Source organism: Centropristis striata, chromosome 12 (assembly GCF_030273125.1).
Source record: "Centropristis striata isolate RG_2023a ecotype Rhode Island chromosome 12, C.striata_1.0, whole genome shotgun sequence".
Classification (NCBI taxonomy): domain Eukaryota; kingdom Metazoa; phylum Chordata; class Actinopteri; order Perciformes; family Serranidae; genus Centropristis; species Centropristis striata.
In genome coordinates, this window is record NC_081528.1 from 19325710 (window position 1) to 19342852 (window position 17143).

Here is a 17143-nt window from a genome sequence, read left to right on the forward strand (position 1 = left end):
CCTGGATTAGGGCTTCATTTCCCACTGGGCCCACCTACGTTAAAAATGAATGCACTCATGAATGAAAGTACCCTGCTAATGGCATATGTTACATCATATTGACCTTATTATAAATAGAAAAACTGTAAAAGGGTTGCCTTTTTGAGCTTTGGCTAATATTGTTGAAGAAGACAATTTATTGCCATGCTAAACAACATGAACAATCAAGTGTGTGTTGCTTCACCTCGTAGCATAAAGACACTCATTCATTTAATTTCATCATTCACTGATGGACTGTTTTTGGCTACTTTTTCTCCTAATGCATTTTGCAAATATAACACAGGCTGTACAAAGGTCAGATATTCTTGGCTTGCTTACTCGGTCTCTTTCTGAATAAGTCTTGTCTTCTTGCTAAGCAGGAGCCAGGAGATAATTAGCTTACCATCACATGCAGACTGGAAGCAGAAGCTCTTAGGCAGCCTGGTTGCCAGCAATTAATGTTAGCATTGTACATTTCTGGAAACCAAAGAGATATTGATCTGAAGTGTTTTTTTGTCAAGTGAAGAAGCAGTATGATATTACAATCTGCATAGGTCTGCTGTTGGGTGAATAATAATAATAATAATAATAGGTGTGCCAACCATGCATTATTAACCCATTAAGGCTTAAAACGCCTGGAAAAAATGCCTGGAAAACCTATGGGCGAAGTTGAGTTTATTTGTCCAAACCTTCAATAAAGTTTTTTTTTTTTTTTTTTAAATCAACAAACTCAGCAAATGTTACATTTGACTGAATAAAAATACTATGCATAATACCAATACATGCCCATTAGCAAGATGCAAATATGATATGACCATTGGAAGAAATAGACATAGTTCTCATTAGCCTACTGTAATAAAAAAAATTAAAAAAATAATCATAATAATAATAATACATTTTATCTATATTGCACTTTTCAGGGGACTCAAAGACGCATAAAGTAATATAAGACATAAACATTCTTGATTTCTAATATCATCATCACAATCAATTAGTATTATTATTGTTATTGTTATTATCTCCAGATGGCCACAAATCTGTCTGTTCTTCGGTGAAAATATGTCGTCTAAAAACATATTCCTCATCCATAAATGCCGAATTTGTTCCAAGGGGTCAAAGTCCGGATCAGCAATAAAATCGCCGGTGCTGTTTTCATCAAGATGGCTTCCGTCGCTTACTTCTGAGCTCCCTCTGCGTCTTCCGCCATGATTTCAAAGTTCTGGAAAAGTCCAATGTTGCATTGCGACACTCCCACATGTTTTCTGATCATGATTCTGATGCATTTAATTGGCCAAGAGACCGAAAATAGGTGGAAAAAAACTACAAATACAACAAAACGACGTGTCTAGCAACACAACATCGCTTCCGGTTTTAATGGTAGAAATGCGGTAATGCTTTCCCGGCTTAAATGGGTTAATGCAGCATACAACTACAAAAACGTATAAGTTAATTTTTTATTTATTATATTAGCACTTTGTGTCCCAATACAGAAGTAAATTATATGCAATCCTCAAAATAATTATGCTAAAGAAAAATAAACACTGACAGTGATGACACGTAAAGGGTAAAGGGTTATTTGTCCCCTGGATGGTGTGTGTGTGTGTGTGTGTGTGGAAATATAAATCAGCAATTTACAAAGTTTAAAAAATGACACTTGACTGCAAAACAAGCTTTAGAACCATTGTTTCCCACAGGATTTTCTGAGACTGTAATGGGGGGACCCGAAGAAAGTAGAGGGGTCCGGGGACATGCTCCCCTGGAGAATTTTTTGCCCTAAAAGCCTAAATTTGGTGCCTCTCTCACATTCTCATGCCACTATTCCATCTTAATCATTGCATATTCTAATGAATTATTGTGAAGGAGAATAAGGGTTCTGTGATATTTTAAGTCATCATATTTTGACAGTCTTCTTGTGAATTATGTGATGGACTCTGTTAACACATCCATGTGCTCTTATTTTGAAAGCTACATGTGTTTGCTTTTATTTTCAAGGCAGGTCTAACACGTTCTTACCATAATGCTTAAACAAGTGGAGGTTGGCCGTATTTGTAACCCACATATTTGTTAGCGACGAGCCACAGCTTAACATGACCCACATGGACATTTGTTGTCAGTTGATGTGATCGTAATTATAACCGGAGCAAAAGAGGAATTCAGGCAGCGTAATATGAGAGCAAAAAAGTCTGCAAAGAGAGAAGGTTGTGGTGATTGTTTGGGTTAAAAGCATTGATCTTTGACCCAGAACGCCGCTATTCGTGTCCTGTGTGAAACCAAAAGTTACAAGTTAACCTAGGTAACTATGTCACGTCCTAAGTCACGTTCTACCTAATCTAGTTACATATTGAAGTAGTTATTTAGACTCAAAGCATGATCTTTTTTTTTTCTAAAATTAACCGAGTAGTTTTGTTGCCTCAGTTCAGCCAAGCACTTTTGGTGGCTCAACCTTAAAAAGTAGTTACATTTCACAACATTAACTCGAACTGTCGTATTTTGTAAGATATGAGGACATGTTGATGAGTTATATAGGATAAGATAGGATAAGATAAGATAAGACTTTATTTATCCCACAGTGGGGAAATTAAGTTATCACAGCAGCTCAAGATACAGACACATAGATATAGAAGACAGAATAAAGAGTATAAGAAATAAGACATATACATACATTCTATACACATTATATGCATACATTTCTGCTATTTATTTGTGAAAAGCAGTCGGTTACAGTGATGGATATATTTGCTTGTCAAGAAATAGAATAATTACACCATGGAACTCGCCTTAAAACCACACATTTTCATGCTTAAATATCTGTTTGTGAACAGAAATGAGATGCATGTTGAAGCCTTTCAGACTGGATTAAGGCAAACTTTTTTACTTTGGAGACCTCCTCCAATCTTTATGCTAAACTAAGCAAATTACCTCTTGGCCTCAGCTCCATGCTGAACCCACAGAGTGAGGTATCTGTTATATGTACAGTTATTTTCTTTAATTTTTTTACCACCATTCCTTCACATCTAAAAGACACACCAGATCTTTTACAGCAGATACCACTTTAAATGAAACAACCTTTGTACTATTCATCATGGATTTTGAGGTATTTTAACCTTGGCTGATCTTTTTCTTAAAAGAAAAAAACAACATTTTTTTTGGAATCAGACTGTCTCCTGCAGATCCAGACACAAGGCACAGCAACACGATAGGCTGCAGTAGCACTGAATAAGCACTTTGTAGGGGTATGAGGATCAAACAGCTTCTTAAATCACATTTTACACTGCTGGAGATCATTCAAAAGTTCATTCATTCATTCATTCATTCATTCATTCTTAACCACTTAACTGGGGTCATGGGGGGCTGGCTCTAATCCCAGCTGACATTGGGCGAGAGGGGGGGTACACCCTGGACAGGTCTCCAGACTGTCACAGGCTGACACATAAGGCGTGTTTCCACTGAGTACTTTTTGGAAAGTGGCTGAGTGTTTTAGCTCCGCCCACTAGTTAGTTCCCCTCGGCCTCTGTTCCCATACAGGTACTTTTGTAGCGGCTAATCAACAGAGTTTGAATGTAACAACAGACCGACGCGGCAAGCAGTATTGCCAACTTAGCCACTTTGTCTCTATATTTACTGACAATTCAGACCCCTCGAGTGACTCTTTTTCAAAAAGCGACTTGCGACAAATCTAGCGACTTTTTCTGGTGGTATTGGAGACTTTTGGAGACTCGTTCCTACTCTTCTTAACGAGTAGCAGGCACCGTCCCAAAGCACTCACAAGCGGCCAAGTCCTCTTGCAGCAGTCTCTCCCAGTTGCAGTCAGAGCAGGAGATGTTCATCCCTCAGCATCCAGTCTGCAATAAATCACACATGCGCAAAGTCGCCGTCTCAACCGTATCCAATCAGCGTCGACAAGTTAAAAGCGGCTCAGTAGCGGCTCAGAAAGTACCTACCTGAGGCAGGTACTTTCTGGGCCGCTAACCGTTGAAGCTGGGCGGATCTTGGGCGGATTCTGTCTCCCAAGCCACACCCATATCGGCTCACTAGAGCGAAAAGTACCTAATGGAAATGCACCGATAGAGACAACCAATTCAACCTAAGTGCATGTTTTTGGACTGTGGGAGGAAGCCAGAGAACCCGGAGAGAACATGCAAACTCCAAATAGAAGAGTCACAGGCCGGAGTCGAACTGGCGACACTCTAGCTGTGAGGCTAGAGTGCTTCATTCAAAAGTCCAGAGTAGAAAAATAACTACTTAAACTCAGGGCTGAGCTGATTCAAAGAGATGGACAAAACACACATATCTTTTTTTTTTTTTGGCTGTCTGAACAAACACTGAGGGCACCGTGTACATGTTGAACAGGAAGAGGTTATCAGAATATTAGTTTCAGTGGAGGACAGCATGGGTTGGAAGTGAGGTGAATGGATATCATATCCAGCGACATGTCAGAGAACCAGGTTTGATAAATAGCCTGTGTCTAATATTACTAGTCATCTTAAGAAAAAAAAACCCATTCAGCTTCATAAATCATAAAGCTGGATATACGGTATATTTACTTGTTTATTTACTCGTCTTTTCTATGGTGTCACTGTGAAACCAGGATTCTCTCTTTTTTCTTTTTCTCTAGTGTTTATGTTGAATCTGAGGCATATTCAGACCGACATCATTTACTCTCTCATTTCCCTTTTACCAGCGACCCGGCCGCTCTAATCACACAGCAGGAGAAGAATTCCAGCCAATGCCTTTTATAGATCCAAACATGACTTGTTAGCAATTCTCGTGAAAAAGAAACAGTGAGTCTGATTGGTGGCAGGCAGCATGCCGGCCTCGGCGGGAGATGCTAACAAGCTTTTTCCTCTTTGTGTCCTTCCAGTCATCTGGAGTCGGATCGCAGCGCCCTGAAGAGGAGAGAGTGGGAGAGGAGGAACCAGGAGGTCCAGCAGGATGAAGACCTGTTCTCCACTGGATTCAACCTGTTTGGAGAACCGTATAAAGTAAGACAATTAGTTTATTATTTGGTCATAAATCAATTATTTTGAAAAAAATGTGATTATTGGCTTTTTTTTCTAATAGTTAAGTGAAAAGATTAATACAACCAGGGGTGGAAGAAGTATCCAGATCCCTTACTTCAGTAAAAGTACTAATACCACACCATACAGAAGTAAAAGTATCAACATCAAAATGTACTTAAAATATCAAACGTAAAAGTACTTATTATGCAGAATGGACCCACTCAGATTGTTTTATAAATTCTAAATATATTATTAGACTATTTGTATTGATGGATTTATGTAAGCATTGTTCTAATCACTTTAAATGTATTATGTTTTTTATGTTAAATCTCGACCTGAAAAGTAACTAAAGCTGTATAATATAATAATAATATAGTGGAGTAAAAAGTACAATATTTGCCTGAAATGTAGTGGAGTAGATGTATAAAGTTATATAAAATGGAAATACTTAGGTAAAGTACAAGTACCTCAAAATTGTACTTAAGTACAGTACTTGAGTACTTGATCACTGAATACCACTCTGCTGTCCGTTAAGGAGGCAGTTAGCAGAGCACAAAATAAAGAATGGAAGTTTGTCAAGAATTATTGACAGCATGAAACTCTACCCAAAGCCACAATTTGGCATTTTTACATTTTTTGTTCGTGTAGAAATTAAATACACAAGACACAACTTTTTTGGCTGGTTGGTATATATTTCAAACTTTGGAGTAATAAAATTAAAAAGTGCCAGTATACTGAACATGGAAACGCTAAACAATCAGAGCAGACAGGAGTGGAGCTTAAAGACGGTGAATACAGCAGCAATGGGGCCTATGAGAAAAATAATGTGTCTTTTGAACATTAAAGCCTCTAAAGACATTAAAACCCCCAAAATACTTTTATGAACCTGAAAATGACCCTTTAAACCCTTTAAAGTCCTTTACATACTCCACAAGAACAGAGAAATTTGTTCTTGTTCTCGAGGTGGCAAGAACAAGAAAAAAGTTCTTTCTGGCCAGGACATTTCCTACTTCACGAGAAACTCCACTGCAGAACTCCTGGGAAGTCGTCATAGGGCCCTCCCACTGCAGCACACATCTCATTCAAATTCAAATTTCTGACCAATCAAACAACAGGTGTCCAGGTGTTCCTGGACACCACACAAGAACAAAGTTTTTTTTTTTAAGTGTTTATTTGATATGGACATAGCAGTTACACTGTACAGATCAGATGCATTGTTTAAGTGTTTTAGCACAGGTGCTAATTCGCAACACTTGTCCATAGGCAGTTTTTTGACAAGATATGGCAATTAAAATATAGGGCAATTAAAATAACAAGAATGGAAAAAGGAAGGACGAGACAAAGATAAGAAAAAACAAAACAACGAAAAAAACAGCAACAGAACAATGGGAAAAAGAAGTCAAAGAAGTACAAGTAATTTCAATAAGGAACACAAAAAGGCAACAGAGCAAAGGCAATAGGATCAAGCAGTAAACCAGTTAAGAACTATTCATGTGTGCACTGTTGATTAGATTTTAGCCACTGTTTGAGTCCTTTGTTAAAAGCTTTACTGTTGGTCTCTCATTTTAACTCAGTGGGTAGAGAGTTCCAAAGTGTGGCCCCCTTTACAGAGAGAGCAGACTGGCAGAAAGAAGTGTTGCATTGTGGGATGAGACACCAGTGGATGCTGGTGTGGTCGCTCTGACGCCTGATGGCCACTTCAGAAAACAGTGTTGACACATGATTATTTAAACATTTAAAAAATAATCTTAAAATACGGAGGTTAATGAAATTTTCAAAAGTGAGAAGGTGTTTCCTTAAGATGCAGCAGTGATGCCACTTTATTGGTTTTTGGTCCATGATGTTTATTGCTTGCTTGTATATGGAGACTATAGGTTTCATAGTGGTTGTTGAAGCCTGAGACCATGATGTGATGCAGTATGATAAATGAGAAAGAATCATAGCATGCATGTATAGTTTGCAGCTTGGTGTGACAGGTTCTGAAGAACTGTTCTTTCAGCCCTGGGAGAGAGAACACATTTCTCAGTTCTTGAGGAATATAGTTAGCCTTAACACTGTAACACAAAGCAATCCTTTAAGCTAATGTTATTTTTACAACGTGTCCGAGCTGTGATTCTTTACACCGAGTGCTCTCCTGTTGCTGTTTCGGGGACAGTTTTATTTAGAAATTAAAAAAATTAATGAGACACAACATGTTAATTCAGTTTTCGTATTGGTTTGCATATTTTAAACTTTGGAGTTAGCAATGCTAACGTTAGCTAATTCAGCTGTTTTCCCCTTGTTATATTCTTAAGCCCCATTTGCACGTAACACTATAACACAAGGTAATACTAGTCCTGTAATACTAGTTCTGCAGTTTTAAGGAACAGAAAGTGGATTTATAGAAGTTAATTTGTGATGGACATGGGAGATGATGATATTCTCTGGACATGTGAGCCATACTGAACGATATCAATATTTGTTTTATGTCTCCAGGAGAGGAGTCAGACTTCTGACTCCAAATTCTCCTCAATGTCTTGACCTCACGTCTCTCCCTCTGGCTTTTGGCTATGTCCTGCTGAATGTCTATTACAGACCGTATCCGGTTATTTACTGCTGTTTAAAATACTGTCTGTCTGGAACGATGAATTAAACTGCAGGGCAGCACAGTGAGTATGTCCTTCCACACCTTCCCCTGTAGTGTTAATGTGCTCCAAAGGGGCGTAAGAGACTGTAGGTCTCCAGGCTCCACACTAACAACATGCTGGTCATTTAACGGAAGAAAGAAATGAATAATCAAGAGAATACTTGACTTTAAATCTAAAACAACCAATGTATCAACTTTCACTACAGTAACTGTCTATCAGTTTGAAATTATGGCTTACATTTAATGAAGACCTAAAATTCAGTGTCTCAAAAATGTTTTAATATTATAAAAGAATCATTTTAAAAAGTATGTTTAATATGTGAATGTTGGCCTCTGAAAAGTATGTCCATCTATATGACTCAATACTTGGTTGGGGCTGTTTGACTTAAACTACTGGAAATTGACTTTTACATCATATTCTAATGTATAAAGATGCACCTGTACTGGAAATACTGGTAACATATGAAACTAGGAAGGAATCTATAGACACCATGTGCGTCAGGATATTTTGTCGAAATAATGCTTAAAAATTGAGAGCAGTGAAGCTTAAAGTTTTTGAAAGTTTGATAAAATGCTGCAGTTGTTGTCGTCCATACATGTTTGATATCAGTTCAGTTCAGTTTGACTGAATACTTTGTTGGTCAGTCTGTGGCTTTGACTCTCATTGTGGAGAAATATTGGACAAAACAATTCTTGATTGAATTTAATTTTGTGAACACAAAATGCAGATAAACAGTTATTTTGTTGTGTAATTACTTTTGATCTGGTGAAAGGTGTGTTGGGGTTGTTTAAAAAAAAAAATATATATATTTTGCACAATAATAAGACAAAAGACAAGGATAAAGAGATAACAACAAAAGGAAGGTGCAAGGTAGCGGCAAGAAACCCAAAAGGGCTTCAACAGGCCTCTAGCTATATTTAAATTCACAAGTTGAATCAAAAACAAGTAATTATGAAATGGAAAAAAAATAATGAAACATAAAAACAAAGCAAAATTATAATAATATTAAAAGTAAAACAAAACAAAAGTGTAGAAATGTGTGTGTGTGTGTGTGTGTGTGCATGGGGGCCTGTGTATGAGTGTGTGTACTACTTAGTGACCTGAGTATCAGAGCAGCCACTAAACTGCTCTTGTATGTGTTCAGAGATGAAAACTGTATTGAACTATTAAATTGATCATTCCAGAGTATTGATCCTCTGTATTTAAAGGAAAATTGATCGAGGGTAGATTTTTTTAATTGTCTAGTATTGTACTTATGTAATTGTGAGTTGACATGGAAATATTCACTGAAAGCTTTAGGAATGGAATTTGGAATACACATATAATTAAAGATAAAAATGCATATTTGGTATATATTGATCTGAAAAATTGTCCTTATCTTGAGTTTTTGGAAAAGGGGAACAGAAGGATCTGGTCGTTTTGAAAATGTGGCAGTTCTAACAAATCTTATCTGAAGAGATAAATACTGTGGAGGTTGTAAGTCAAATACCAAGTAAGACTATAAATTAGTTAACGTACGGAAAGATCTGCGTTACACTAGTATGAGCCTGAAAATGAGCATAACAGGTCCCCTTTAACACTGTAACACAAAGCAATCCTTTAAGCCTAACGTCATTTTTACAACGTGTCCGAGCTCTGATTCTCCACACAGAGTGCTCTCCCGTTGCTGTTTAGGGGACAGTTTTATATTTCCCTGTTACGTTTTGATTGATCTCAGCGGGAGGAGAATGGACATACCTGACACCAGAATTTCATTTGTGGAAAACGGAGTGAATTTACGACATTTTAATCAGCGAGGATGGCCCGCTCTCGTCTGAAGCAGCCCTGTTTTGTGATTTAGGCTCATATGAAACAATTTAGCCTTGTGCAAGCAATCAATTGAAAGGAATTGTTATTACTAACCAAACAATTATCCAAACATTTATTTCGCACCCTAATGCACTTGAATGCTGTTTCTGTGGCTGATAAAGCTGATGATGGCCGATGGATCATCCCAGGCTGTTGTAACCATTTTCCTCTCTCGCTCTCCACATGAAACCAACAGTGTAATATCCTTGAGCATAAGGCTGTGGTCTGTTCAGCCCCAAGGTACTTGAGATGCCATCATTTTGTTTCTTCTTTAGCTGAAAGTGAAGCAGCCATGCATGAAGTCCATGGCCACTCTCCTGCCCCGGTGTTTAAAATTGATTTTGGTTTGTTAACTCTCATTTGCTAGCGCCAGGCACTTCAACACTTGGTTATGCCGCCAAGTGTATCGACCTTGGGACAGACTGGCTTTGAATCTTGACAGAGTGTGTTTAACTGCTGCTGTGTGTGAACGCAGAGGACACGAGGGCTCCTCACTAAGATGCTGCTCGAGGTTTCGGCAGCACATGAGAGGTTGTTCTCATAATGAATCTAATCCGAGGTGCCTCTGTACTCCAACTAATTGTTTCCCACTAATTAATGGTGCTGAGGTCAGGTCGAGGTGTGTGTGTGTGTGTTTGTGTGTGTGTGTGTGTGTGTGTGTGTGTGTGTGTGTGTGTGTGTGTTTGTGTGTGTGTGTGTGTGTGTGTGTGTGTGTGTGTGTGTGTGTGTGTGTGTGTGTGTGTGTGTGTTTGTGTGTGTGACTGGACTGGGCGGTGTGAACTGTAATATTTCACAGCTGCTGCTATTTAGATGAGTCTTGAGGTGATGATGCACTTTGGCGTCACTTTTAAGGGGTTGAAATTATTAAAGTGATCCTAAAGAGCCAAAATAAGAAGGTTGTATGCATAGTTTTTACATTTTTTTCAGCCTTTTATCAGGTGTTTTTCTTTCTAAATATTTAATACATAATCTGTTAAATTGTAAATCTTTTAAAGCTCTTTATGCTGTGAGGCCAGTGTGATAGGATTAAAAGCCTTGGACTATAGTTGCTTAATGTGCGGCCCGTGGACGAAAGGTGGCCCTCAGAAACATTTTGTGCGGCCCCCGAACATGACGTGAAATGCACGCATTATATTTTAATAATGAACACAGTGTTGGGGAAAGTTACTTTTAAGACTAACTAGTTGCATAACTAAGTTACTCTTAAGTTATTTATTTAAATGCTTTTTAAATATGCCGTTTGGTGTGTTGCAGTGGTGGAAGTCTTCAGATTCTTTACTTAAGTAAAAGTAGTTATACCAATTACTCCACCAAAAGATGGATGGATGGATGGATGGATGGATGGATGGATGGATGGATGGATGGATGGATGGATGGATGGATGGATGGATAGATAGATAGATAGATAGATAGATAGATAGATAGATAGATAGATAGATAGATAGATAGATAGATAGATAGATAGATGTAGTAGAAATGTAGTGGAGTAAAAAGTTCAATATATGCCTCAAAATGTAGTGGAGTAGAAGTAAATTGTTACCCAAGTAAAGTACAAGTATCTCAAAATTGTACTTAAGTACAGTACTTGAGTAAATGTACTTATTTACTTTCCACCACTGGTGTTTTGTCACTTCTACCAACTCTTAGCAAAAGAAAACATGGAAAGCATATATGAAATAAAACACCTAACCCTAAAAAAAATTCTAACAAAAGTTTTCTCGGCTGTTTTTTTGTAGTATTAGATGTCCTTAATAACATACTCAAAGTTTACCAAAATCTGACCACTAGAAAGGAGTCATTTTCCAGATGGCAGGAAGCCACCAACACTAGGCAAAGCCAGTGAGAGAGGAGAAATATGCTATTACTTAAGAGAAATTGCACTTATTTTTTTATTTGAAATGCAATTAATGCAAAAATGAATGAGTTAATTAATAAATTGATAGACAGTGGGACTGTCTTTATTTTCTCGTTTTTGGCTCTCTGCACCTGACTGAAGTTTGATGCAGAAGATATTATTAATTACAGAGACAAACATGTAAACTGGGAGCTCTAATTGAAGGTAAAATGACTAAAGTGAAACTGGTGATAGATTGTGTTTGTGCCTGGCCCAGAGGTGACTGCATCGTTCACAGGGGAAAACATGTTTACTTGTTTCACCTCTTTCCAACTAATCTTTTCCCTCCATACACTTTATCTCTCACTGCTGCTAAACTTGAAAAACAGCTTTGGCACACTTTGCTACTTTCTTCTGATGATTTATTTGCCACACTAACAATTTCATTTTTTTCCTCTGTGGGTGTTGCTTTGCTTGATACAATTCAGTGGATTTACCAAGGCCTCTGCAACCTCTCTGCACCCTCTGTGTGTCTAAGTGCTGCCTGAACTTGCTGAACTGCTCCTTTAGAGATCTATATCAGCCCGTTTTCATTATCACACAGGATTTATAGAACTTTTATCATTCCCGCTCTGTCTCTTCTTTATTTTTCTCTCTCTGTACCTGTATATGTGTCGCGTGTCACTCTGTCTTTTCCTCTCTCTCTTTCTCTCCAGTATTCATTCTCTCTGTCAGCTATTAGCTAATCCCTCTTCTAATCCTGTTAAAGAGCGTTATGCTGTTAGCAGCTATTTGGGATGATCTATTCACACACACTCACTTACACACATACACACACATAGGTATTCATCCTCTCCTTCTCCTCTGTTTTCCATTTTGCCTCTCTGTAAATGTGTTTTCTGTTCCTCTTCAGCCACCAGATCTTTTATTCATGAGCCCGAGATGGAGAAAAGATGAGCTAATTTATTCACAGCTAACTTTGGCTCGCCACGGTGTGTAGTGTTTGTGTGTGTGTGTATGTGCACACACAGAAATTACATCTGTTAAGATTATTTGAAAGCAATTCTCTCCTTTCTTGTATGAATCTTTTGTAAATAAGGCTTGGTTCTTTGCCCTGTTTCATTTTTTGGTATTTTCATGGTTTTGCTGCTTTATTAGAGTGTAGAAATGAAGGATACAGTGAAGTGAAGAAAGACACGATACAAGAGGAGAATGTTGCTTCCAGTCACGTAGAGATTAGTTTTTTGTTGATTTCAAAACCACAAGGATGTATGATTGTACACCCGAGACTGTTACCTGAGATTCAACCTTGTTTTTTTTTTTATAGTTGCAGATATATTTTTGTGCTAATCTACCTTGTCCTCAATCTATCTGTGAACATTTCATCACAAATAATAGACATACTTCATCAGACATAGAGGTCATCTGATGCATTAATCCCATCTCAATGAATGGACTTTCTGCCTCTTCCCATTTGAGAAATTGTGCAAAGTTGCAGTGCAAAGTATTAGTAAGACATTTAAAGGCATATTGGGTGCACATTTCATCTGGCTATTGATTTTGGTGGCTTTTAAAAACAGCCCTTATAAGATATAAATTATGTCTGTAAATTTGAGAGAAACACAACCCTCCATTATCTCACACACTGAATGTACAACATGCTTTATATTCCTGGTGATTAGTTCACCAAAATCACATGAGGTCCCCAAGGGATTCCATTCAGCATGACGAGGGCTTTACTCTAAAGCTGGAACAGTTAGTCTGTTAACCCTTTCACACATAGTGCTCACTACATTGGAGCGCTGCTCAGCTGTTTTCTGTATGCACACGGGTTTTGATGGTACATAAGCCCCAACAGTGGAAGCTAGTAGTGATGTGCCAATGAAGCCTCATGAACCATTTTCTGTATTTTCTGACTGCACTAGATGGAGCTCTCTGTTCGACCAAGAGCTAAAGGCACACTCAATTACCATTGCTTGAGCATTTTTCTATAAATTTTCTGAGCTCCATCTAGTGGGCTCAGACAATACAGAAAATGGGTCATGAGGCTTCATTGGCACATCACTAGAAGCTAGTGGGTCAACCCCAAGTGGCAACCTTCAAGGTTGACAGTGCCAGAAGTTCCAAAAGCTGCAGTTCCCTAAATGGCCACTTGAGGCCGGCTCCATAAGCAAGTCACAAGCCAAGATAAACACAAGATGTCCAACCTAAACAACAGAAGAGGTCTTGTGTCCATACCACCCGTTATGACACGTAGGTACGTATCGCAGTACAGCGGCGCATTCTAAAAATAGCTAACATGTAAGTTTGTGGTTGTAAAAAAGGCTGCAGTTTCTGTGGATTCATCTTATTAAACCAATTACCTAGATTTAGGGCAACAAACTTCCTGGTAAGGCGTTATAAAAGACAGTTTAAACATGAAATAAATGTACGTAAATGCCGGAAGTGAATTAATTACAAGGGCCACGTGATTACCCCAAGTTTCGTAAAAAAAAAACGTTATGCTTTACGTTAAAAAAGTAAAAAAGTTACGTTCAACGTGATTGACGTAACCGTCAATATCGCTAATTTTTTGCTGCCTGTACACACAACTTAGGCCCTGTTTACACAAGGACGCTAGAAACGACAAAATATTTTATGGGAAGTAGTTTTTGGGGCTTAAAAATGTGAAACCACCCTCCAGAGTGTAAAACTGTCATGCGCTCCGCCGTAGCGTGTCCGTCTACACTGCCAAGACGTAAAACTCTGCTCAGATCTGCTAACGTCACGTACGCGTTCACCTCACATCCATGCTCCAGTACAGGGAAATAAACAAACGTGGGATTATTTCCATGCGTCTGACCTTCAAGCTGCTCTGGCAGCTCTAATAAACTTACAGGAGTCTTTCCACCAAATGTACAGGATATGTACAGATAGTATTAGTGAACAGAGAAGGATCTGGAATTACCTCTATCACATTTTGGATGCACCAATTGGTGGGAGGCGAGCCAGACGGCTTTGGACGAGACCTGGGAGATCTAGTGGATGGTGGAGAACTTTGTGGAAGGAGTAGCTGATGAAAATGCGTGGCGTGAAAACTTCCACATGCCCAAAGATGCTCTTATGGCTTTAAGTCACACACTTTAGCGTCACCGTATGCAGCAGATTTCCTCCTGAAAACGCTCGTCTAAACGCGGAATAAAAAGTGAAGACGTGACGTCACTTTTGCGTCTTCTGTTCAGACCGTCAACATGTAAACGTAGCCTTATATTGCCGTTTTTGGCGGGAGTAGAGGCTGGTTTGTCAATACCACCCATAATGTCATATTTGAGTGTTTTGCAGCTCATGGTACAGAGCTGATCGTTCTAAAAAAGAGCACATATGTTATTATACAGACATGGACGGTTTGTGGTTGTAAAAAAGGTTTCAGTTTCTTTAGGCAAAAAAATGCTGACTGATATTTAGGGCAAAAAACATCCTGGTTAGGCGTTATAATTTAAACAGTAAATAAATGTCTCTAATGCCGGAAGTGAAGTAGTTACAAAGGTGACTTGAGCCATGCAAAAAGTGGTTTACTTTTGTTTTCATGCGGGACACAACCCCTGTTCTCCTGGGGGAAAGTCTGTATAGCTAATTTCCCCTGTTAGGAGCTTGTATCTTTATACCAGTCACCCTTTAAATTATATTAAGGCTTACAGTCATCACAGGTGCCGTTTTTCAGAATAAACAAAGGAAATTTGATTGCCATCTTTCTGATTATTCTCAGATACTCTATCTCGTAATGTTAATGAAAGTATAAAATTGTTTTTGTGAATCATTTCTGCTCCGAAATTGAAAGGGTTGGCCCCCCTCCAGCCTTTTTTTTTTTTTAAGAAAAACTATTTTTATTGATTTTCCTCATTTTGAACATAAAACTTATCAGTCTCTACAGACACCATACACATTTACAAGTACACGTTTACCTAAAAAGGTAATTTAAGTTGTATTAACGTATGTATGTCAAAATGAAAAGTAGAGAGGTGTAGGAGATAAAATAAAAATAAATAAATAAATAAAAATTATTAATAAAAAAAAGATTATACCTATATATATGTACTCAAACATGTATACACTCTCCAAAAGTAAAATAAATAAATAAGCAGAGACAGGAATACAAATACATAAATTAAATTAAATTAAAATAAAATTTCTTTCCTTCTATTAAGAGCACTTCTATAACTTGCCCTCAGACTATGTGTTCTGGTTAAAATAATCAATAAATGGTTGTTAAATTCTATAGAACTTTGTTTCCTGATTTTTCAGTAGAATCTGATTTTCTCCAGCCCTAAATGTCTCATAACATCTGTCATAAGATTCGGATAAGTTGGGGCTGCCTTTTGTTTCCAATTAAGTAATATCAATCTTCGCACAAGTAAGCTGACAAACGTAACCAGACTATGTTCTGAAATCCTACAGCCTTTAACCAAGTTTCATGAAAATTGGGCCAGCAGTTTTCCAAGACACAGAAAACCAATCTGAGATTATGACTTCATTGGTAGAGGTTAAAAAAGGGCAACAATTATTATCAAATGATGCTCGCATTACCCTCCATTAGAGCAAATACATGGGTGGTGTCATAGTAATTTTTAAGACTGTGAAGTGTTTAACACATCCGCAGAGAGAATTCCCTCCTCAGCAGACCTCTCCATGGATCATTGCCTTGTTGTAACAGTATTATTTGGTTATTGACTGAAGCTGTTTGCATAGGAAAAACATGGATCATGTTAATTATCTGGCACATTATTTCTCTGAACCTGCAAGTGATTAGCATGATGTGTGGGTTTTATCCTTCTGACCACTGTGAAAATAGATGTGGTCTGTAAATCGACCCTGACAGCCGCTCACAGATCTGCATGATTGGTGTTAAGTTCCACTACAATCAGGAGGATTTTTTCTTACTATGTGTAACTTGATGCTCTTTTCAGAAATATTACCAAAGATTAGTTAAGCTGCTGCTTTCTATGAATATACATTCATTATTCATGAATTCATTAACCTCTCCAAATACAAGCCGTTTCACCCTGTCTTGAAAATTAGATAAAGAGTCTTACTGGCTTCCTCTCATACATTTCAACCTTTAAACCTATTGCAGCTTTACTTGACAGCCACTCCATGTTACCACAGGGGTGATTAGCAGAGCGCAGGTTGTCAGACCTTCCCTTACAGCTGGATCTATTGATCAAACCACAAAAGTAATGTATTTTAAAATTACAATGCCACATTGATTTTTTTCAGCTTTTCTCGTGTTCATCATTCATCTGTAACTCATAATGAAATGTCACCGTTAAATTAAAGGCTGTAGATCTTACATTATTCAGACTCGGTGCGTGATTAATATTTGCGTCACAATTTGTCGCTCAGGTAGAAAAGAAATGTCAGAAGACGGGATGGAAATCTACACTTTTTCCTCCCCTTGCACGGCTTTTTGCAAGAATCTAGTTCCCGATATAGATGTAGTGAAACTGCTGCTGATTGCCCTTGTCCTTTCAAAAACGCCAAATGATCAAATTCATGTGTAGTTTCAACATTAAAAGAAGCCATCAATGACTGACACAAAAGGTACTCTGGAGCTATTCTGAGGAACATCTCAGCATTAGCATGTAGCAGCTGAAGTTGTTATACTGAGCGTTTTGCATCTCAAGGTGCAAGAGACTGTTCTGAAAATAGCACACATTGTGACACATACATGTACGGTTCAAGGTTGTAAAAAAAGGCTGCAGTTTCGGTGAATTTAGGACCTATGTTAAGGGCAAAACACGTCCTGGTAAGGCATTATAAAAGAGAGTTTAAACAGTAAA

The 17143-nt window shown here is 38.1% G+C and overlaps 1 protein-coding gene across 1 annotated transcript in view; it reads left to right on the forward strand.

Moving 5' to 3' along the window:
- Positions 1 to 17143, forward strand: part of aff2 (AF4/FMR2 family, member 2) — a 263724-nt gene that overhangs the window by 72878 nt on the left and 173703 nt on the right. The window contains exon 2 of the mRNA XM_059346008.1: positions 4880 to 5000. Within this exon, the coding sequence (XP_059201991.1) occupies positions 4880 to 5000 (121 nt within the window). The remainder of the gene's footprint in view (positions 1 to 4879; positions 5001 to 17143) is intronic.